The sequence below is a fragment of the Callospermophilus lateralis genome, chromosome 2 (assembly GCF_048772815.1).
Source record: "Callospermophilus lateralis isolate mCalLat2 chromosome 2, mCalLat2.hap1, whole genome shotgun sequence".
NCBI lineage: Eukaryota > Metazoa > Chordata > Mammalia > Rodentia > Sciuridae > Callospermophilus > Callospermophilus lateralis.
The window spans coordinates 181,538,080-181,561,507 of NC_135306.1; the positions used below are offsets into that span (position 1 = coordinate 181,538,080).

Sequence of the window (23,428 nt, forward strand, 5' to 3'; positions counted from 1 at the left end):
TGAATGTGTGTGGAATGGCCTGTGGGCAGACCACAGCCCCAGATCACATCACAAATTCAGGGAATTTGCCCTCATAACCTCTCTGGGCCTCCTACCAACCAACTGCACAGTCCTACTTTCTCCTTCACGAAGGCCTGCTCCCCTCAGGAAAAGATGTCATAAAAATCACTGGATTGAAGCCAAATGGAATCATACATCGTAAAGTCTTACCTTCCCCAAGTGCACCCCACTAACTCAGGTGCTCTCCCCCACTTCAACCTAAGGAAATAAATGATCATTGTAGCATTTCAGGTGATCATAGCTGTAGGGATATTTTTGTTTGTAAGTTGTTTTGGAGAAGCTAGAAGTAGCCTCTCCTGCTATGACAAAACCACACAACAACCAACCCCTGGCCCTGCAGCAAACCTGGCATCCAGGGGACCCTCCCCTCCCCCAGCCCAGGGCAGCAAGGGCAGCCCAGTCTGCTATCCAGCAATGCCTCTGTTGATTTTGCTAATAGAGCAAACAGACCCTCTTTGAAACAGAGGCAAAAGCAGCAGAACTCAGTTTTTCCTGCCTATTTCCTCTGCTGAATTAAACAAGAACTGGTTTCAGTAGGAACCCCTGAAAACCACGGATAGAACAATCTCTGAAGCGAGTTCAGAGACTCGCAGGTCATGGAGGGGCACGGAGGGAGAGGAGTCACTGTGAATTACAATTGGCACAAGGGAAGCACTGCTTCTCTAGATGAGAGACAGGCACAGTCCCTGAAGCCAACAATGGCCACCACAGAGGGCATGCAGCTTTGCCTTATCAAGTATTACCTGCTGGACGAATCTGCCTTTAGAGATGTACATGTGCCGCGCATTAGACTCTCCCAGCTGGACCAGAGCACAACCCTACCTTTGCACTTCTACACACAAAGAAACTGAGGCTTGGAAAGACTTAATAATGTACTTACCCTCAGAAGTTCAAGAATAGGCAAAACTAATTGGTGGCAACAAAAGTTAGAATAATGGTTAATTGGACATGTGGGAAGGGTACTAGGGAAGGACCAGGAGGGCACCTCCTGAGGTACAAGGGTTTTAGAATCTTCATTGTGACCTGGGTAGTTTGCACAAGTGTGTGCCTGGGAGAAAATTCACCAAGCTGTGTGCTCAAGATTCTGCACCACATGCACTTCAATTTAAAATACAGAAAAAGCTAAGAATGTCTCTACCTCAAACCACACAGTGAAGAGCCCAAGGTCACCCTAACTCCAAAGTCTATGCTCTTGTCTCCTCTGCTTTGTCAAGTTCACTCATTCATTTATCTTTGTAGTACGGAGGACTGAACCCAGGGCCTCGTGCATGGCGGGCTAGCACTCTACCTCTGAGCTGCATCCCCAGCCCTGCTTTGTCAAATTCAGAGGAAAGGAGCAGAGCATGAAGGTCATTTATGCCCGATGCCCCAGACCCAGGAGCATGTTATGGGGGCATCTCAAATGTCCTCTGTGCTTTCCCATCCATTAAGGAAGGGAACTATGGGTAAAGAAAAGCCGTAGGCAAAGGTCATGGGGCTTGGCGGTGGCAATGAAAGCAGAGAGGTCTAAGAGCATCCCAAGGCAAACACCGTCCGGTCCAACCCAAACGTTTCCTTCCCTTGGAAAGAAAATCTCCTGGCTAACGTGAATGCTCCTAAAGTGACTCTAATGAAAGCCTTCCATCTGGCACGGCAAGGACAAAAACAGCCCTGTCTTTGTTCAGCCAGTTTAGACTCACACGGGAGTTTATGCCTAAGACCTGCACCAAACCTGAGAAACAAGGCAACTTAAATACCCCCACTGTTCTGGGTTCCCCATGTGGAAGCCACTGTGGCCGGAGGAGGAAAAAACTTGAGTTCTCAGAGTATTCTGCACAAATGACAGGCAATCTCAAAGGGCATTAATGGTGGCTTACAGCATGGCCCAGGTGGCTCATGGCATACTAATAATAAATAGCTACCACCTATTGAGAAACCACGGACTTTTAGCCTTAGGTGAGTGCATTTGATTTAGCATAATCTTTGGCTCATGACCACTTTTAATTAGTTCCATTAATGTAAGCTCACCTCTGAAAACAAAGCCAGAGCCTCAACAACCATCTACACCTAACCCATATGCTCCTCCTCCTCGAGTCCTCCCTCCCCTTCACTCTGCCCAGGAGCCATAACCATCCCCTATTTTCCCCATACCCTGACTTTCCCTTTTATACTGTACTTACTATATGTATAATACACTCCTTTGATACTTTTTTTGTCTTTAACTTCATAAAAACTGTATATATATCTATTTTTTAAATTAAGTTGTAGGTGGACACAGTACCTTTATTTGTTTGTTTATTTTTTTATGTGGTGCTGAGGATGAAACCCAGTGCCTCACATGGGTTAGGCAAGCCCTCTACCACTGAGCCCCAGCCCCAGCCCTGTACACATAATCTTTTGAGCCGAGTTTTTCACTACAGTTTTATTGCTACAGTTCATTCAATTCCTATTTTTCCTCCCAGCCATTTGCTGCCAGCTGAGCCCAGGTACCTTGTAAGAAGCTTTGCTTCTGCGTTTCAGCCCCATGAAGCAAGTACTACTTTTGACAAACTAAAAAACAAAATAATCAGGCTAAGACACCTGCCTAGGTCACATTTAAAAAGCAGCGTAAGTGGGGGTTAAACTCAGATTTGTTTCCAAAGCCCCCATCTTGCCCCGTAACAGTCAGCTGCATGGCACATGGGTGGGTTCCCTTCCTATTCCAAGGGAAAGGTCACCAAAGGCACGCCCCTCCTCCTCTAGTAACCACCATGATGGCCAACTCTTGGACACTCATGTGCCAGGACTATTTCAAGCATTTTAGAACATACCATTCATTGAATTCCCGCAACCATCAGAACAAGGTAGGCAGCATTACCTCCATCCTATAGACGAGGAGACTGAGGCACAGAAATGTGAAGTCACTGGTCAAGGAGCAAGTGGAACCAGGACCTGAACCCGGGCAGCCCAGCTGCACATGCACACCCTCAACCCAAAGTCCCACTGCCCCAGCCCTTGTGACAGCCATCCAAGCAGCCAGAGTGCCCAGAGAAGATGAGTGCCAGCTCAGATGAAGTCTGTGCTGTTGTCCCTCGGTACTGACAGCAGCACCCCCAGGAACTGACTTATTTACTAAGGAGGGTCAGGCACCAGGCCTCCAAAGAGGCAGAGGAAGAGCTGCCTGCAGGGCTGAGTAGGGAAGGGGAAGGGTGAGGAGAAACAGCAGACCATCAGAACCCAGCCCCAGGGAACAGCAGAGCTCACTGGCTGCTGGTCTCAGCCTGGGTCTGAGGGCCGTAAAAAGGCTCTGAAAGCCAGGGCCGGAAGGGTCAGTGGGCAGTGCCTTGAGGGGGCACACAGCATCCTACTTACAACACAAGAATCTTACTTCACTCGTTTCCAATAGCCTAATGATTTTGAGTACAATGATCAGCACAGAAGGTCTGGGCTTTGAAGCCTGATAGCACTTTCCTCAACTGCTGGTTGTACCTGCTCGTGAGTGACCTTGGACAAGGCATTTCAATGTTCTTTAGTCCTCAGTTTCTTCATCTGTAAAATGGGGTATATTACAGAACCTCAAGCTGATGGTTGTAATGAGGACTCCATGAGAAAATCACTAGAACCTTGCTTATCTCATAGAAGGCACTCAACAAATATCTCATGTCTGAGAAGACCACACCAGATCATTGGCTACCGTTATGTTTTCCAAGGCAGCCCTGCTCTCCTTCTGCCCCTGGGCAAGTTTCTCCGACTGGTGTCCATCCTGCTACTGAGGAGACCCTCAAAGGCCAGCCTTCAGTGCCGCGTCTTCCCAGCCTCTCTTGGCCTGGCCTTTCCCAAGCTGTGCCCCTCAAGGGGGATCTCTGCCTGATGTATAATCTTAGAGGAGCCCAGAAAAAACTCTGACTCCCAGGGCTCTGAACCACCTCAGGAGCAGTGAAACAATATTGTCCAGCTCCTCTGCCTCCCTTGAGTGGATTTAGCTTAACGTAGCTAGGGGAAGTTCCAGAATGTAAATTTCTTGAGTGCCTCTAGATGTTTCTGTAACCAGTCAGTCCTGGAAATGGCAGACCTTAGGGCCTTCTGGGTTTCAGGAAGGAGGAAGAGCTGTGCAGAGTCCTGCTGCAGGTCCACACATGCTGGACCCTTTAGAGGTTTGGGCCCGTGCTGATAGAGGACTAGACTGCAGCACAGATAGCAAACAAAGCACCTATTTGGCAAGAAGAGTCTGAGTTACCCATTTACCATGAAAGATCTGTCAGTTCCAGGGAAGCCCCACAGAGGACAGCGAGTGGTCAGCCTGGGAGGGCCCCACTGTTCCACAAATGTGATGTAATATCCTGGCCTCACATCCTTCCCTTCTTCTTCTGGAAGCTTCTCTGTGAGTAGGGCCGCCCTCAGTAGAACCATGCACAGAAGTAGAGAGGGGATAGCGTCATTTCTCAGCGGCACTTGGGTTTCCCCAATTTAAACCCAACTCTTGTAACGACTGTGATCAAAATTACCGAATTCCCCACAAATGGTTCCAAGTTATTTGGAGTTCATTACAAATGGCAGATTTAGCACATTCTGGGTGTGGGAAAATGAGCGGCAATTGCATACACACATGGGCACTTCACACCACAAACAAATCCTATAGAAATAATCCAGCTCTGAGCACACTGTGTGCTGGGGTGTGCTTGTTACCCAGCCCAAATCAGCAGGAGGGAAGGAGGCTGTGGTCACCATGCAAACAGCAGGCTGTGGTCACCATGCAAGGCACTGAAATGACAAATGTACTGTCATGCTTTTATCTTCACCGTCTGCAAAGGAGGAAGAGAAAGGGGGGGAAAAGGACCACATAGAGTTCATGATATGCAAATTAATTTACACATTCACTTTAAGTGCTAACCACCTTTGGATCAATTTTTTCTGACTAAACAGATATTACATGCTCAAGTAGAAAATGCAAATAACGCATGACAGAGAACACAGGCCACATGCTATTACTGGGAAACCATGATGATGAGGATGGTTAATCCCCACAACCACTCTTCTAGGTAGGTCCCAGAATTCTCCCCATCTTATAGAGGAGGAAACTGAGGCATAGGAAAGCTAAGTAATCAGCTGTACGACCTAAGTGAGTGAGTGGCAGAGTTAAGGTTTGAACCCAGGCTCCAGGCATGGTTGACTATCCTCTCAGTCCCCTCTACAGCTCAAGAGAGGCCTCCTTCATCCTCACTCTTCTCAAGGACACTCTACCCAAAGCCATCTGTGTCAAGATCACACCAAGGGCCATTAGGCTCAGTCCTCATAGCAAAGGATGCAAAAGGACCACCGACAACAAGAAGCACTTAGAACCTGAACCTTCTGGGTAAACTTCATGTTCCAAAAGCCCCAGATTCCAGATTCTGGCAGTAACTCCTGGTGGCCAGTCTCCAAGTGGACACCAACAGGCTGGCTTCAGGCAAAATGCCTCTGGAAAGAGCTGACCTCCAGCGGGGGCAGAACAGGCAGTTCTGAGTGAAAGGGAGCTCCGAAGAGCTGCTGGTTCAGACAAACAAATAACCTCTGCTTGGAGACGGAAAAGTCATTCAACAAGGCCCCGAGGAAAGACCAGAAGAGCCTAGCAGCAATGCCAAGGGCATCTACCTCTGAAAGATACTTTGTGGCTCAAATGAAAAAATGCATGTGAAACATTGTAACATATGAATCCTTACTATGTATCAGACACTGTGCTGTTCTATACACATCCGGCTATTCTGTCTTTTAATCTTCAAACAGTTGCGATAAGGTATTTTAAAAATCATCATTTCACTAATAAGGCAACTATTTTAGAGAAGCAAAATGAGTTACTCTAGGCCAGAACACACAGTTTAGAAATCATAATACATGCCCTCACATTAGGGCTCCAAATGTCAGAGCCGCAAGAGTCAATGGCCTTGATCTCTACTTCCACAAGTCTTCCTGCTACTGAAAACAGCCTCTAAGAAGCCGAGGAATGGTTAAAAATTTCAGACCCGTAAGAGCTCAGATAGCTGGTCCCAAGCGACTGACTGGTGACCCAGTCTAATGGTCATGTTGGCCCAGAGAACTGTCTGCGATGATAGAGATGTTCCACATCTGCACAACCCAATATGGTAGCCACTGGGCACACTAGAAATGTGACCTGCATTGATGAAGGAGATGGCTTTTCACCCTTCTTGAATTTTACTAAATTTAAACTTCATTAGTCACACATAGCGAGGGGCCACGTTCTTGAAGAGAACAATTCTGCAGATTTTCTCACTGCATGTTAGATTTCCTGGGCACCAGAGGATGAAGCTGCAAGGACACCCACAGCTTCCCAAGGCAGCTCTCAGCACAAAGGAAGAAAGAAAAAGTTCTCACTCTAGAGCAGATGCCATCGCTATGACTTGGAACCTTTGCAGTTGGGAGAGAAAGAGTGAGAGATGGCCAGTTCCCAAGCAAAAGGGCTCTTAGGTTTTATTTTTATTTTTTCCTTTTAAAAGGAAAAAAAAAAAAAAGAACATATTAAAGGGCCCCAACTAAATTACCTAGGGAAGGCTGCCACTTTTTCCGGTGACAAATGCCTTTGGCTTATGATGACACAAGGGCTCAAATATGGTAAAAAGGAAAAGCCAGAAGGGTAAACAAGAAGAGGCCCAGCACTCTCTGAGGTGTCATAAATTCAGAGGAAATAGACTGAAGGAGAGAGAAGCTTCCAAACATTCTTCCTCTTGAACTATTTTAAGCAACCGATACATACAATTTCTCAGAGCGTATTTCATTCACAACAACAGAGGGAAGCAATGTGCTTCACGGGATATATTTTTAAACAAGCAGAGCAACAAATACCTACACCACGGGCTGTGTGTCCCATTGGCACCCCACCGAGTGGTGTTGCTATTTTAAGGCACCTAAATGGGCACATTTGTTGAGAAGCAGCAAGTGATGCTTGGCCTTGCTTCAGCCACCTTCACTCCTGGGACCAACCCATTCATTTCTTGCTCAGGAAATCATTGCATACGCTTAGTCTCCACCCAGATCACTCCTGAGGACAGGAGGGGACAGCAGGGCGACTGTGAACTCCGGAGCACAACGGATCTCTTGAACTAGCTACATCACATAGACTTCCTTGACCTCAGTTTCTTCAGCTATAAAATAGCAATAGGAAGAATACAGATGATAAGAATTACATAACACATGGGAAGCCCATAGCCCAGGACCTGATACCTTTGTAAAGGCTCCATTCATCTTGGGGCTGAGAGTTGAGCCTCTTGGGTCTCTGGCTGGGGAGAGACTGTGTGGTTGAGCAGTAGAGAATCTGGAGGAAGGCTGCCTAGGTTTGTTAAAGTCTTATCCGGTATGACCAGTGAGACCTTGGGCAAGTAACTTAACCTCTCTGGGCTTCTGTTTCCTCCCATTAAAGATGGGATTAATAATACCCACTGCATTTACCAGTGGGGTAAGAATCATGATTATGGGGTGCCTTGCCATGCAAGCCTAACTCTGCCCTTCCCAGGCAATTCAGGTTTCTCTTGGGGTTCCTTGGAGATTGCCAGAGATGAGGCGTGAGCCAGAGCAGCATAGCTGTGAAGTGAAGGAAAGCCACCATCCTGGGTGGGGCGACAAAATGAGCACTCCAGGACAATGATGCTTTCACCACTAATAATAGCTAATGTCTGAGCGCTCTGTGTACCAGACGCTCCCGAGAGCTCTACCCACAAGGTCTAGGCCCCTCTCCAGACCATTCAGTCAGAAGTTCTGGAGGTGGGACCTTCAGACAGGCACACGCTTTTATTTTCAAGCTGTCTAGATGACTCTAATGTGGAATGACAGCCACCCAAAGTGACAATGCTATGAGACAGAAACTACAGCCACCCCATCGAATGCAGGAGGAAAACCGAAGCTCAGAGACACCAAGGAGCTGGCTGGCAGTGAGACAGTGGGCACTCCTCCAGCTTTCTCCCCTCGGCCACTTGGTGCCCCGCCCCTCCTGAGGGGCAAGGACCAAGCCACCTAAAGGGCCCTTGGCTACTCCCACGCCATTCTGAGACTACGCCAGGCCCGGGGCCTGCTGAACCCACCCAGAATGGTTCTCTTTCTGGCTACATTTCAGACTCAGGCTTGACCTCCAAGGAGCCGAACCTGCCTGGAAATGGTCTTGCTCTTCCAAAATTAAAGGACATTCACGCAAAGTCACAGTGATTCACAGAACAACTGGACCTAATTAAGCAGACCCCATGCTAATGACAGGAAACGACAGAGCTGATGATCGTCACTGAAGGTTGCTGGCTGCCTGCACGGACGCCAGCAAGCAGAGCTCAGGGGCTCTTCAGGCCATCAGCTGAAGGGATGGTAACACCGACAATGAAATCTCTCTGCCTGAGTCTCGGCCCAGCCCTGATGGACTGTGCCCACCCACTGGAAGGGGACAGGAGGCAAAGTTTCAACCCACCATATGCTTAGCGAAGCTCAAGGTGGCCTTGCCTCCCAGCCAACCTCCTATCTGGTATCTGTGCACTGAGTTTGAAACAAGCAACCCAAATGGCATGGGGACTCTGGCTCAGTCCCGCTTCAAGATCGGAAACTTGTCACGCTGATTCTCCTCTCATTCCTCACACATCCGAGCTGCTGGCAAATGCCACTGGTGCCAACCTCAGAACACACCCCTGATCCTCCACTGCCGCCCTGGTCCCAGCCCCCATCTTCTCTCACCTGGGTTATTTCAAAAAACTTCCTAACTGGTCACCTTGATTCCAAGCTTGATGCTATAGTCCCTTTCCACAGAGTGGAGAGAATGGCCTGGTTAAAGTGCAAACCAAATCCTATCACTCTGCTGAAGTCCCTCAATGGTTCCCAGCTTAGATTTACACCCCGACCTACGAGGCCCTGCCTAACCACCCCACCATTTCCCCTCTACATGCTGCCCCCTGCCCCAGCCACACCTGCTATTCCCTCCACCCGGAGTCATCTTCTTCTGCCACGCTGGCCTCCATGTGGCCTGCTCTTCCTCATTATCCACAGGGCCAGCACTCTCGCTTATTCTAATCTTTTATTTATTTGTTTTATTGCCAATATTTGGAACAGTCCCGGTACACAATAAATCCTCAGTCAATATTTGTTAATGAACAAACCACACTCTGAGTCTCTCCCCTGCTCCTAATCCAGAGGCCCACCACCCTAAACACTGTCTTCTCCTTAAAGACCAAAGTGAGCTGGGCACAGTGGTGCATGCCTGTAATCCCAGCAACCCAGGAAGCTAAGGCAGGAGGATCACAAGTTGGAGGCCAGCTTGGGCAACTTAGTGAGATCCTGTCTTAAAACAAAAATAAATAAGTAAATAAATAAAAAGGGCTCCAGATGTGACTCAGTGGTAGAGCGCCCCATGCATTCAAACCCCAGTGTGTGTGAGCGGGGAACCAAGAGGGTAGAAAACACTGCCTAGGACACTTTCTGAGCAGCCACTGGACAGGCGAGGGGTCATCCTGATGTCTTTTCACGCAGCTCTACCCCTGAGGCCCTGTCACCTGCTGTTCAGCTAGGTCCCAGCACAGTTCTGGCCTGTGTGACATGCCCTGGGAGGATTAAGGCCAGAAGAACAGCTGCAAGCAACTTGCTTCCAAGTTGAGTCTCCAAGTACAAGTTGATTTAGCCAGCTACCGAAATGAGTTGAAGAAGAGACCACCGGGTCCCCAGTTTTCAAGAAGCAACTCGTTCCTGAACACCAGGCACTAGCCCTGAGCTGACTTTCAGCTTAGGATCTGGAAGATGGTTGGGCTGATGGGGAAGGGGGACACACAATCCACCCCGTTTACCTTGCTTCCATCCCACCTTCCCGAGTCCTGCTCAAGCCTGGGGACTAGGAAGGAAGTTAGAGCCCCGTACACCTCAGAGCACCAAGGACCATGTCTCGGCCTTCAGAATTCCTGGCAGCCTGTCATCCTCAGTTACTCTCATTTTCCCTCCTCTTTGAAAAACCGGCCCTGCCAACTGCAACAAACAGCATTTAAAAATATCTTGCTGGATTATACTGGACCGCCTTCTAAATTCCTTACAATGCCTGTCTCTGTCCCACATAGGATAAAGAAGGGTGTAGCATATTTAATTTTTTTTTCTCTCTCTCTAGCTGCTCCCCAGCTATAAATACCCAAGTCTGGGTAGACAGCCACTGGCTGTATGAAGTCACCTCGGAGCTGGATCTCGCCACAGTGCTGGCCTGCCAGGGCCTGGACACAGCTGTCAAGTGCTTTAGGTCAGCCAAAAGCACACAGAATTCATCTTCAGGGCAGAAGAAAGCAAAACTCTAAGTACAGTAATCACAGTTCATGCTAATAGAAAAACTATGGCCCTCAGTCCTGCGACCCAGCTGGGCCTTCAGAGAGCACATCCAGTTCCATCCTGGGCTGTTTCTTTCCTGAGGATACTAATTACAGGGCTTGACCTTAGAGAAATGATTTCACAGTGTCCTTGTGGGGTCCAGAAACATTATCAGAGACCGAAAGGCCTCTGGAGAATCTAGGCCAACCTCTTCACACCACAGACAGAGAGCTCCAAGAAAATACAATGATTCACTCTGGTCACAGAGGGGGCAAACTTTAGTCCAGAATTTTCTGGATCCAAATCCACAGTTGTCTGCACTGAATTGTCCTAGACACTTCTGCACACATACTTGCTTGGAATGTGAGCCTTTGCCTGGGTTTACTAATAGCTCTCCTCACAGCAAGTACTCATTTTCCTACTCTAAAGAAGAAGGGGAAAAATGTTTTAAAGTTTTCAATCAAAGGGGTTGCAAGCATAGCTCAGTGGTGGAGCACTCGCCGAGCATGTGAGAGGCCCTGGGTGGATCCCCAGCACCATGAGGAAAAATAAAAGTTTTCGGTGAGAGTGTGTCCTCAATTGTAGGGATGGTTTTTCTGACTAGAAGGCCCGTTTTACACTTTGAGGGCCAAATTCAATCTCTCCCCAAACCTAACCTTATAGCTTCAGTATTTCCAAGCTCGTTTCCTATTTAATTTTCTCTCCTCATGGGACACTTCCTAGCTCACTTTCAAAATAGTGGACCTCAAACCACTAACTATAAATGACCCTGCACGTACTTTTGCAATAATGTTCATGGAGTTTATCTTCTGAAGTGACAAGAAAATTCCTTCATAACACTGGGGTCAGGAAAAGGACAAACACCCAAGTTATTAGCTAAGCCCCTGATGATCTTTCACATTTGCTGTCAGCAGAATTTGGCTGGACCCTAGGGTGTTTAATCCAGATGAAAATGAGCTGTAGGGTGGTCTGCAATATCAAGCGTGTCACATGATTAAAATCTTTCTCGATGCTCTAGAAGCACCTGAAGCAAGAATCAGAAAAGCGCTAGACATCTGAGAATTGAGCTGTCATTGGATAAGCCCCAAACTGGAAATTAAACATATCAAGTTAGACTTAAAACCAAAAAAAATGTTCTGGGATGCTTTTATCTCATCTTGTTTTATGCTGCTCCCTACTTCCACAGTGGAGAAGCCTGCTTTGGCAAGATCAAATTCAATGGTCTCATTTAATGAGTTTGCCAGTCCCAACTTTGATTCTGTACTGGGATTGCTCTGGCCTGAAATGCTCTGCTCAGGGCCATGGAAGAAACCACCAACTCAGAAGCCAAATTCAACAGGATAAATAAGGCCGACTGAAGGTTCCTCCTGCCCTTCGACCTACATTGGCTTGGGTCAGGTCCTCTTCTGTTACTCTTACTGCTGGGACAGCAAATGGGCTCATTTTTGAGGTCCAGCTTTCAATCAGCAAGAGGGATAATGGGACTCAGGGGCTGTGGTCAAGATGAGCTGGGAAACAGACACACTCGATTTCTGATTTATAAAATAAGTTTTGGAAAACTCTTGTCCTGCACTCTGGCAGGCTTCTTAACATCTGGATAAAAGATGTGGGAAAGTTTTCCCTTTTCCTGTGTTATCTCCCCTGCTCCTCCTCCTTGTTATATATCTGAAGCTCCCAGCCAAACAGGGTTACTTGCTATTCTCCAACACACACATGTTGGCTTCCAGGTCTTTGCTCACACTGTTCCCTCTGTCTAGGGACCTCTGTGCTCTGCACAACCTCTCCAGTTCTCAGTCACAGCTCTGCCTGACATCCAGTCTCATACACTCACTGCACCCTCCACTAGATGCCCTGAATCCCTTCCACCCACTTGGGTGACTGGGATTGGGATCACTCTCCAATCATCAAAAGCTTCAAGGTCCCCATTTATGTGCTGGACAACGTATCTACCTTTCAGAGAGGACGAGGGATTGAATAAATTGGCTCAAGTAACACACCCATAATGGGTACCAGATGCAGTAAATGAAGGCTATCAGCATTGCCCCATCATCATTTGAAGCACTGATTCAAATTTCTTCCCAATTATCCATGACGTGCTCGCATCCCCTACTAAACTCCTCCCCAGGTGAGGACTCTTGTCCTCCAATCTCTTCTCTGCCTTATACAGAGCTGGTGTTTGGTGAGTGGTAGGTTAATGAGGCCGGTGTGGCACTTCTCAGGTTTACTTGGGTTGTGTTTCTTAATCATTTCCTCCCAGTCCGACATGCAGATCCCAACAGCCAAAGCTGCAAAACCATTTAGGTCTTTTTAAAAAAACAAGCAAGTTGACCACAAACTATGTTTACATGACACACCAGCAAAACACAAAACACCTGCCATCCCTGTGGCTCTTGACTTGGCGGCTGTAACAAGCCCGGTCCAATATCCACAGAACTGCTCCCTGGGGGCCTGGAGCTTTGAATCCACACTGCTGCTGTCACTCTGGCAGGGGTGGGCCTGAGTTCAGGGGTAGCAGTCTGATCTCAATCCATGCCACCCCCGCACCCAGACAGCTTTGTCCTGGGGACAATCGAGCCCTAACTGAGCAAAGTGTCAGGGTGTCTTTTCCAGATTCCACCACATGTTCCTGCCTCCACACACAAACTCTTACTCACCAAGAAGAGCCTTGTGACAAATATTTGTCACTCTTGAGATTTGGGCCATGGTTTTCCCCTGTATGAGAGGCTCCCACTTTAGCAAAAGCAAACAAAATAAGTGCATTCAACATGCTTGAAAAAAAATTGACAACTAATGTTCTGTGTGCCAGAAACAATGCAAGGTTCCTTACAGAGAGATGCTTTTTAAATCCTCACAACCATCCTATGAGTTGGGTACTATATTCAGTCTTAGCAGTATTTCTCTGTTGAGGTGACACCTGATCCCCAAGGGATATCTGGAAATTTCTGGAGACATTTTGGTTGTCACAACTGGTGGTGAGAAGAGGGTGTTATGAGGCATCCTATAGTGCATAGAACAGCTCCAGGCTAAAAACAGAAAAAAGATTCAGAATGTCAGCAGTGCTGAGGTTGAGAACATGGCTTTAGAGAAAGAAGGTAAGGCACCCAAGTTAAACAACCTGCCCAGCGTCACACAGGTCCCAAGTGGAGTTTGGAGGCATCACACCCAGGCAGTGCCAACCATGCCGCACTCTTCTCACCAACTCAGAGGCTTCTCTAATATCCCCAGAGCACTGAGTGCATCAGGGGGAACCATCCCGGGCAGCCAGAAAGATTGCTAAGCTCTCAAGATCAGTGGCCTAAATGCAGGTCACTTGAGCTCTCCCTCCTTGGCCTGTCCACCTTCCTTGAGCCAGCTCCCCTCGCCTACAGAGGAGTGTCATGTAGCAACTCTGCAGCTTTTCCATCCAGCTGAGCTTATTGATCACCTAGAAGCTGCCCCTCATACGGCCCTCCCTGGGTAGCAGAGCTCCCCGCCCCATTAGGAGCCATAATAACAGCTCCTTCAAATCAATGGCACTTCTAGGGCACACTCCCTGGGCCAGGAGAGTCTCTGCTGGTCTAACAAATTGAAAGTGCCTGGACGTGGTAGGCCATTAACAAACGGGATCTATAAGAAGTAATGCTGCTGCAATGAGTTTTACCCTAACTGCCATCTGAAGAGGGTCAATGCTGACCTGTTTCTTGCTACCTTTATTCTGTGATTCCCTACAGGAAAAGCCCAGGCTTGGAGACGGAACAAATGAGGGCTTAATCCTTGCTCTGTCATTACGGAGCTGTGAATTCCAGGCCCCTGGAGACCCCTCTGTGAAAGCACATCCCACTCACAGGATTTTTATGGGGATCCAGCAAGATCACAGATGAGAAAAAGTGCACAGTACCGCAGAAAAGTCAGGCCTATCACAGCAGCTGAAGAATCACAAAAACAGGCCAAAGCATCTACCCACCACCCTATTGGCAAAGTCTATAACCTGATGGGGAGGTGAGAGGAGGACAAAACTGAGGACCAGTGGCAAAGAGTCTCTGCTTCTTTCTGAACCTCAGGTGTTGTTTATGCCAAGCAGGAATTGATTATCTTGGTCACTCCTTGGACAGGAGGCAGATGGGTGGGCCACAGGTGCAATCTCTCTGGACCAAGTCATCAACAGACATTGTCCTCTCAGGCCACTGTGCTGGCAAGGGGAAGATTAGCATAGTTTTTGTTTTTTTTTTTTTTTGTACCAGGGATTAAACCTAGGGGCACTTAATCACTGAGCCATATCCTCAGCCTTTTTATTTTAAATTTTGAGACAGGGTCTTACTAAGTTGCTAAGGCCAGCTTTGAACTTGCAATCGGCTCAGTCTGCCGAGCTCAATATAGCTTTTCTTAATAAAACTTTCCCCTCAGTCCTCCTGTTGACTTATCTAAGCAGCCTGTTGGATCTTTGCTGTGAAACCCTTCCACATGGGGTTTAACACACGAAAGGCAACCTCTTAACTCTAAAATCCCCCGAGCTGACATTTTCCTCATCATAGTCAGCCTTGGGGAGCCTGCTAGCAATGAGGGTATCAACTGGCTGAATGAAGTCCCTAAGATGTGGTGACCCCCCAAATTGTCGCCTCTACTCACCAAGAACCAATTGAGATTCTCTGCTTTGTTAAAGGGGGAAGGTTCTTCCAAGGTGTCAAAGGAATTCAAATACAAATTCTGGAATTAAAAATTAAAACTGTCATCTGCCAGACAAACATTTACAGAGCACCTATTATGGGTTAGACACTGTGGGAGACCTAGGGGAGATGACAAAGCCTGTGAGGTCACAGTTTGATGAGAGACAGACAGAAAGAAACAGGAAATGATTCAAGAAGATTCCCTGGGTGCTGTGGGAATTTCGAGGAGGAGGGGCTCCTCCAGCTGTGGGTGGGGAGGTCAGGTGGAGTCTTCTGGAGGAAGCTGACTGACTCCAGCTTGTTCCTCTGCCTACTTAAGCCTGGGGTTGCATTTCTCAAGCAGGGAAAAAAAAAAAAAAAAAAGTTTTCATGTCCAAAGCTTGCCTTGATTCAGTTTTACTGACTCCCTCGTCTTCAATAAAATGGTCAAAAGGAAGGGGAGCTGCCCTCCTCTCACACACTATTCAGGGTGGAAACTGATTAAACAGCAGCTCACAGTTCAATTAACCCCTGCTCCTTCCGTTGATTATCTCAGTGGAAATCCATCCTGCAGTCTCCTTGATAAATGAATCCCACAACCAGAAGAGTTTTCATCCCGGCTTTAGAGGCATCCCCTTTATTTCTTGGCTGAAAATGAGATGTTGAGGCTTGCCTCACTGATAAGTGAATAATTCAGAGAAGTCCTGGTCATTATTTGTGGCCAGAAGGTCCTTAGATAGTTGTATTGATATTATTGGCTATTGCTAATGAAACTTCAGAGAGGTCTTCCTTGTCTGTCTTAAATTAGCCCCAGTCACACTATCCTATCACTCTGTCCTTTAAAAAACAAACAAACAAAAAAACCCCAAACCACAACCAAGAGTAAATTCTTATTTTCTTTTTCTTATTTTCTCTACTGGATTATAAACTTTATGAAAGGAAGACTCCCCTTGTCCAACACGTAATTCACACACATTTTCTTTCTTTCTTTTCTTTTCTTTTTTTTAAATAGTGCTGGGGATTGAACCCAGGGCCTTGTACATCTGTGCAAGTGCTTCACCACTGAACCACATGCCCAGCCCTCCACAGCACTTTTAACACTGGTGTTAAAAGGTTCTTTCAAGGTGTCAAAGGAATTCAAATACAAAATACAGGGTCAGTGCTGAGGAAATACTTGTTGAATGAATTGTTACTATTTATTGAGCATTTACTATGTGCTAAGGTCTTAAAATGTATGATCTCAATCTTCGTATCAATCTTATGAGCTAGATGTTATTATCACCCATTTTACAGATGACATCACTGAGGCTTGGAGGGTCAACAAGTTTCCCCCAGGTCACTCATATAAATGGCAGAGGTAACTTCAAACCTCATGGTGATTTCAAAATCAGTGCTCTTTACCACTAGGATAGAGCAACCCTTATGTGCACCCTGGGTACTGACTGATCTGGAGCAAGATCATTCTTATCAATATCCCTTCATTTAATTGAAACTGAAGAGGATTTTCGCAAAGATCAGACAATCATAAAAATTTAGTAAGAAAAATGGCCAGGAAGAAACCCAGAGCTAATGCTCTGTACCAAACTCACATACAGGGAGTTTCTTGAGAAATAGGAGAACGTAGAGAGGGAGTATAAGGAGAAGTTTCTACTTTCTTCCAGCCCTCTGTTTATAAATACTACTCTATTAAAGTGGTTTCTCTGCTTCCCATAAGGAAGTCATGAAGATATCATCGTTTAATGACATTGCCCTGGGATCAGAGACATCAAAAACAAATGAGCAACAATATATAACTTCTGCAGCTCTATGAAGCTGGGATCATGTTTTATAAACACTACAGTACTTTTATCATCCATCTTGGGCTGAGCAAAACCATATTTGTCCAGCATTCTGAGTAATGGACAAGAATAGATGGATTAGGGCTCTTAAAATTCCTAGTTGGAAGACATTAAAAGTTTAAGAGCTCTATATAGCTGAGTCAAATGCATGTGCCCATGCTATATAATTAAGAGGCACAACAATAATAAATATATAATTTAAAAGAGGAGACCAGCAGGACAAGAATACTAACCAGCACTCTCCCTCCCATATGTAGCCCATCCCCAGTTGGTCTTCAAATGTGCAGATTGTAACCTTGCTGGTCTTGGAGTCATTTTAATATAACAAAGGTTCTGATCTTTCCATTTCTTTCCTAAGCAGTTTATGCTTCTCTCCGAAGTCGGCTTTCAGGCATAAGCAATTCATTGCTCTTCAACTAAATATTCATTTTATTTTTCCTAAAGGGACTTAATCAATCAGCCTAGATATGGTTTTGAGAGGCCACCCCTGGTTTTCATGTATAAGAAATGAGTAATCATGTCACTAAATGGAAGCCAAAGCTCACCTTGCCTGTAAAGGAGTTCCCTGGAGACTAGCAAGTGGAACAGACGGAGCTATTCTGGCTCTCAACATCTGAGGAGCTTTGCTGTCTGTCACACAGGGAGTCCTGCTGCCTCAACTACCATGGCTTCAGGGCTGTTTGGGAGTGGAGGTAGGGATGAGTTAAAACCAAAAACCCATCCTGTAGAGAAAAATCCCAAGGAGGACTGATTCTTGATAAGCTATGGCTCCTCGGTTGCAAGCATTTTAGACTGTGACACTGTTTGCTAGCCATTCCTGACCACTTTGCATTTTTAGGTTATCCTGGAGAGGCAGCCGCTCTTTTTAGCCTCAACTCTGCAGTTGGAAAAAGTTTTCCAACGTGCTGAGCACAAGATAGGAATGAAAGTCTCGTTTTGCACCCATCGTTCCACATTTATTCTAGTAGTTTATGGGGTTAGGGCTCTGGTCTTTTCGCCTAGGAACCTTTGAGTTCAGTCTGGGCCCCCCTTCAGCCAAAAGTACAGAGCTCTTCCCCTGGTCTGTGACAGCTTTGATGGAAATCCCCTGCCCTCCACTTCCTCTCCAGGAGCTGGTGTTGGTGGCGGTGAAGCCATGAACTCGGAGGGAGAAGCACAATTACCAGCTGTGACATCACCAACTGAGCTTCTGGAGTGACCTCAACTCTGACCTAAGAGGAGGAAACTGAAGGTTAAAGTCTCTTCCGTTGCAGGCATCTCCTTTGGCTGTGCCAGCACTGAAAACCAAAGCGAGGAATGTTAAGGTGAGCTGCACTGGGTAAGCAAGTGTCTTCAAAATCGCCTGTTGTGTTGATTTCTCTCCTTAGACGCTGGACGAATGAAAATCAAGCTGTTTCTTCTCCCCCAGTGGTTAGAAGCTTGAACACTCTGGAGCATGCCAGGGTTCAAATTCCAGTTTTATCAATATCTGTGATCTGGGGCAGATTACTCAACTGCTGAGTATCCTGGTTTCCCTATCTGTGAAATACCTACTTACTGGAAAGTCAAACCATGTTTGTTCCTTTTTTGTTGTTGTTGTTGTTTTTTGGTACCTCGGATTGAACTCAGGGGCACTCCACCACTGAGCCACATCCCCAGCCCTTTTTTGTATTTTTATTTAGAGACAGAGTCTCACTGAGTTGCTTAGGACCTTGATAAATTGCTGAGGCTGGCTTTGAACTTGCAATCCTCCTGCCTCAGATGTCCAAGCTGCTGGGATTACAGGCGTGTGCCACCGTGCCCACCTTGCTCCATTCTTACACCACAATCAACACAGAAGTCTTCTCTCAAAAAGTGTGGGAATTCCTCCTCACCAGGAAGCAATTCTGCAATAACAGACACCAGCTGGGTATCCTCTAAGTCAACTCAATTCTGACACTATATGAGAGTGTCAAATCTCATGGGTTGAGGGTGCAGTACCCCCTGCATTGTTTCACTGTGCTTCTGATCATCTGGCTATAAATTGGGGTTCATAAAACCCCTTCCTCAGGTTTGACTAATTTGCTTGAGTGGCTCACAAAAACTCAGGGAAACACGTTTGCAAGTATATTATAAAGTTATTACAAAGGATACAGATGAAGACATGCATAAGGCCAAGTATGGGAGAAGGAGTCCCACCCTCTGGCAACCTCCACTTGTTCAACTACCCAAAACTCTCCAACCATGTCCTTTTGAGTTTTTATTTAGACTTCATTACACAGGCATATTCATTAAACCCTGGGCCATTGGTGATCAACTTAACCTTCGGCCTCTCTCCCTTTCCCCAGTTTAGGAGATGAGGCTGAAAGTTCCAATATTCTAAAGTCCTGCTTTGGTCTTTTTGGTGACCAGTCCCCACCCTAAAGCTACTGGGTCAACTCAACTCATTAGCATACAAAAAGGCACTACTGCTTTGGGATCTAAGAATTTTAGGAGTTGTATACCAGGAAATGGGGATGAAGATTAAATATATATTTCACAAGCTCACACTAGCATATAAAAGGAGTTAATATAGAAAGTGCTATGGACAGTGACTGACACGTTAAATGTTATTTTAAATTTCAGCTATTATGAGTACGTTAAATTAAATTTGATTTTGGCTCCCTTTATCCCCTTCCAATAAGAGCTCAAGGATGTCTAACCAGAGCACCATTCTAAATAATTCATGGTGTCAACTCCTGAAATTGGAGTCTAAGAGAGGCATTTGCTGTTGAATGCCTGTCGCACCCTAACCTTACCAGGGAGAAGGTCAAGTACTTTGCTTCTATCCTTTGCACTGAAGCCATGTCATCCTTCAGAGAAATGCAACTACCCAGTAGTTCCTTTTCTGGATCTGACACCATGCATTTGCCCAAGCCCCCACCCCTTCTTCATAATGTGGTTTATTGAGTGGGTCATTATTCTTTTAGGGAAAGCCCAGAAAGTTGTGCTTTTGATTCAGTATGGGGTTTCAATCACCCACTCACCTGGTTAATGAAAGCTTGGGCAAAGCCCTGGGAGCCAGCTTGTGCTTCCCTTTCTAGGAAGGGGTTTCAGGAATCACCAGATTCCATAACCCTGTGGTGCAGCGTGTTAAGAACCAGCCACTCCCCCTCCATTTCCCATGAGAGGCCCTGATTCTGGGTATCCTTTAACCCAGCCAAGACTAAGGTTCAGTAGGAGCTCCTGGCTCCTACTGCCCGTTCCACTAGGCAATTCTTGGGTCTTGGCGTTTGGACCTTTTGGCAGCTGCTATTGGCCTGAAGAAAACCAGAGATAAAACAGTCTGTCTGTCCAGTTGTTCAGGAAAAGCAACTAAAAAATCAGCCACGAAGGGCAAACAGCGGCAGACCAGAAAGCTTAACTTCAAGAAAGGTTCAGGAATGGCTTGGTCCAGAGACTCAATCTCACCTAAGCAGTGAACATACCCTAGAAAGTCACAATGCCACACGAAACATGACGGAGCCGATTGGCCATGATTTTATCCTCCAAAAGTCAGACACCTATGACAATCTCTGACAAGAGATTTTTAATGAACTCCTCCACCCCCAGACCAAACGCTTTTCCCGAGAGTCCTGGTACACGTCTTAAGAAATTCAGTCTCAGAGTAGCCCACCCCAAATGTGGGTCCAGGCTGGCACACTTACCATTGGCGTTCTTGCCGCAGATGAGATGCTCATAGGGCTGCAAGACACCCCACAGCTCAGCGTCGTTGTTGATGACCATTTCCAAGGCTTCAGCAGACACCTCCCCGCCACCTGCCCCACCGCCTTCGGGGCTCTGGCTGGCCAGCACCCTAGCCCGAATCTCCTCCACCAGATTCTCCATGCACGCGGTAAGCGAGATGGCCGCGTACTCGTGAATGCGCACAGAGATGCGAGTATCCACCATCCAGCGGAAGAAGCGGCCCACAGAGAAGGTGAGGCCGCAGCGCGCCGACTTGCCCCGGCGCAGCCCGTCGCCGGCGCTCATGCTGTATAGGGACAGTGCCTTGACCGCGGCCAGCGCACAGCTTTCGGCCAGCGCCCAGCTGTGCACCAGGCGCACAGCGCTCTGCACCTCGAAGCGGGTGCACTTGGCGTGCAGCACGCTCAGGCGTTGTGCCTCCCGGGCCACGCGGATGAGAGCCCGGCGGAGCAGCCCGGCCAGGCGCCTCACTGCCTCGGCGGAAAACGCCGGCAGCCGCCGGCCTCCAGCGCCTTTGCGAAGCACCCGTGCCACGTCTCCTTCGGTCCAGGGGAACTCCTCCAGTTCTGGGAGCCGCGGGCACCGCGAGAAGAGGTCGGCCACTTCTGGATCCTCGGGCAGCACCGTGTTCACCGTGTCCCAGCTGTTGTGGCGGCTGTTCATAGAGCCGGAGTAGCACCACCAGGCCGCCCCGCGGTGCTGCTGCGCGGAAGAGTTGAGCGCCTGAGAGTTGGACTTGGAGGACGAAAGGCTGAGAGAGCGGCACGAGTCCCCGGCCCCATACCCGGAGTCCAAGGTCAAGTCCTCCAGCGTCTTCAGAGTGGAGCTATACGTCCCGGCCATGGGGGAGCCTGCCGCGGGCGGCCTCGCCAAGCGAGGGGCGCTCACAACTCCATGCCCCCTTCCCTAAGTGGGCAGAATTAGGCTCTAGGCTCTCCGAGGCGCCCTCCTTCCTCTCTGCGCCGCGGGGCTCGGTAGCCGCATCGCCCGCCCGGCAGCAGCGGGAAGGTGGGAGAGATTCGCGGAGAGCTGGAGCCCCAAGCGCCCGGCGTCCGGACCTGAAGCTGTCACTTGGAATGGCTCCCCCTCGGCACTCTCCCTGGCCCACTTCAACTCTCCGCAAGCCGAACGTCCGTCTTTCACAGAGACGAAATCCCTAAAGAAGCGGTCGGCGACAGCGTCCGCGAAAGGAGGAGGTGGCTCTGGGCGCAGCGCTAGCCCGGGACCAGCCGGCGAGAAAGCGCTCGGCAAACTTCTGCGCTGCGCCGGACGCCAGCACAGCTGGGTACCCGGCTGCGGCCCGCATGCAAATAAGCCCAGGGAGTTCACCAATCAGGAACCGCAACGAGCGGGAGCTACAAATGACATCGGAGAGGGGCGGACACTATGCAGATTTCACTCCACCTCGGTTGAAACCCTGCGGCGGCGGAGGCGGGGCTGAAGGCCGAGGGTCGCCAGAAGCCTCTAGGATGGCGGTGGAGGAGGGGAAAAAGCGAGCTGGCTGCGAGGTGGGGAGCAGAGACCCGGGAAGGAAGAATCGGAACGTTAGACTCCAGAGCTATTTAAAGAAAAACGTAAAGGAAAAGCCCCTGTGCTCGATCCCTTTCCCGCCATTTAGGCTTTGGGAGTTAGCAGCTCCTTTTCAAGCCCTCTGCAGCGAGCGAACGGGGGATGGGGGGGTGGGATAGGAAAATGGGGAAGGGGATCCAAGCCAGGCGCCCCGCCTCTCCCCTAGATTTTCCGCCCAGCCCCTCCAGGTTTCTGAGATGAAACACTAGTTGAGTTTGGAGCGGGAAGGGACGCCCCTGCTTCTTTTAAATCCGTCTGGTTTTCGTTACATTGCCTTTAGGCTCCAACTGGAGCAGATTTTTTTTTTTTTTTTTTTTTTTTTTTTTTTTAATCCTGGGATCTGAGGGATCTGATAAATGGACGAGCTCCAATCGCCTCCACGAATACTTTTCCCCACGCCCTTTTTGTTTCACACCTAATTTTTCTGAGTATAACTTTGGAGGGACAGTCCTAACTCCAGATTCTCAAAAGGATCCACGATTTCCCTGTTAACTCTTTATAATACCACTTGCTCTCAGGTGGATCCTTTTGGTCCAAGGCGGGAAAATATATGTATAGGGTTATTAGAGGATGCGAAGGTGGGAGAGCGGTCCCTGCACTGGCTTGCGCGAGCAAGATGCAGGTGTTCAGCTCTTAATGGTGAACCAGCGAGATGCGGAGGTGGGCGAGCCTTGTGCCTCCTTGGGACTCAGTTGACTTGGGGTAAAGCGAGAGGCTGACCTCTAGGAAGCGCCCTGGTAACCCTGGTGTTGGGGTCCAGAAGCGGCTAGAGAGAACTATTGGTTCCAGCAGAACCACGCCCAGCCCACGCACGTCCCGCTGCCGTCCCCAAAACTATCCACACGTAACTATTCACACACAAGTGCACAAACGTAAATTTGCCCCCTCCAGCGGAACCGCAAAATCAAGGAGGGGATTGTGCTCACGTTTCCTGCAAGTTGCACTCCCCCACTCCTGAATGGCTCCTTTGTGTTGTATTTTACACAGTTTTGACCTTGGGCCGTGAGTTGGATACGAACTAGAAATGTCTGGTTTGTCTCTTTCCTTCTTAAATTAATGGTCCTTTCCTCTGTGAAACTGCTTTTCATTTGGCAGTTTCACTTAATTTTGCCTTTACGCGGGTCTTTATTTATATTTATGCAAGGTCGCCGCCTGATGGTTACATTTGGGAACGGAGTCAAAGTTGGAAGCCATAGGAAAGACACAAGTTGGCATCAAATTAACAGAGGAGAATAAGGTCACGTCTTATGGAAATGAGAGTAGAAATCAAAGTTGGTGATGAGGTTCAACTTGTCAAAACCGCTAAAACAAAATTGATGCAGTTAAAAATGAGTCAAGATAAATATAAAGGAAATGGCGCCCTCTAATGGGCATCTAGAGGAAATGAGCTTCAAA

The 23,428-nt window shown here is 47.9% G+C and overlaps 1 protein-coding gene across 1 annotated transcript in view; it reads right to left on the minus strand.

Annotated features, from left to right (window-relative positions):
* Positions 1 to 21,688, minus strand: part of Abtb2 (ankyrin repeat and BTB domain containing 2) — a 160,184-nt gene extending 138,496 nt beyond the window's left edge. Inside the window, exon 1 of the mRNA XM_076844331.2 lies at positions 20,425 to 21,688. Within this exon, the coding sequence (XP_076700446.1) occupies positions 20,425 to 21,307 (883 nt within the window). The 5' untranslated portion in view covers positions 21,308 to 21,688. The remainder of the gene's footprint in view (positions 1 to 20,424) is intronic.
* Positions 21,689 to 23,428: the final 1,740 nt, after the last annotated feature.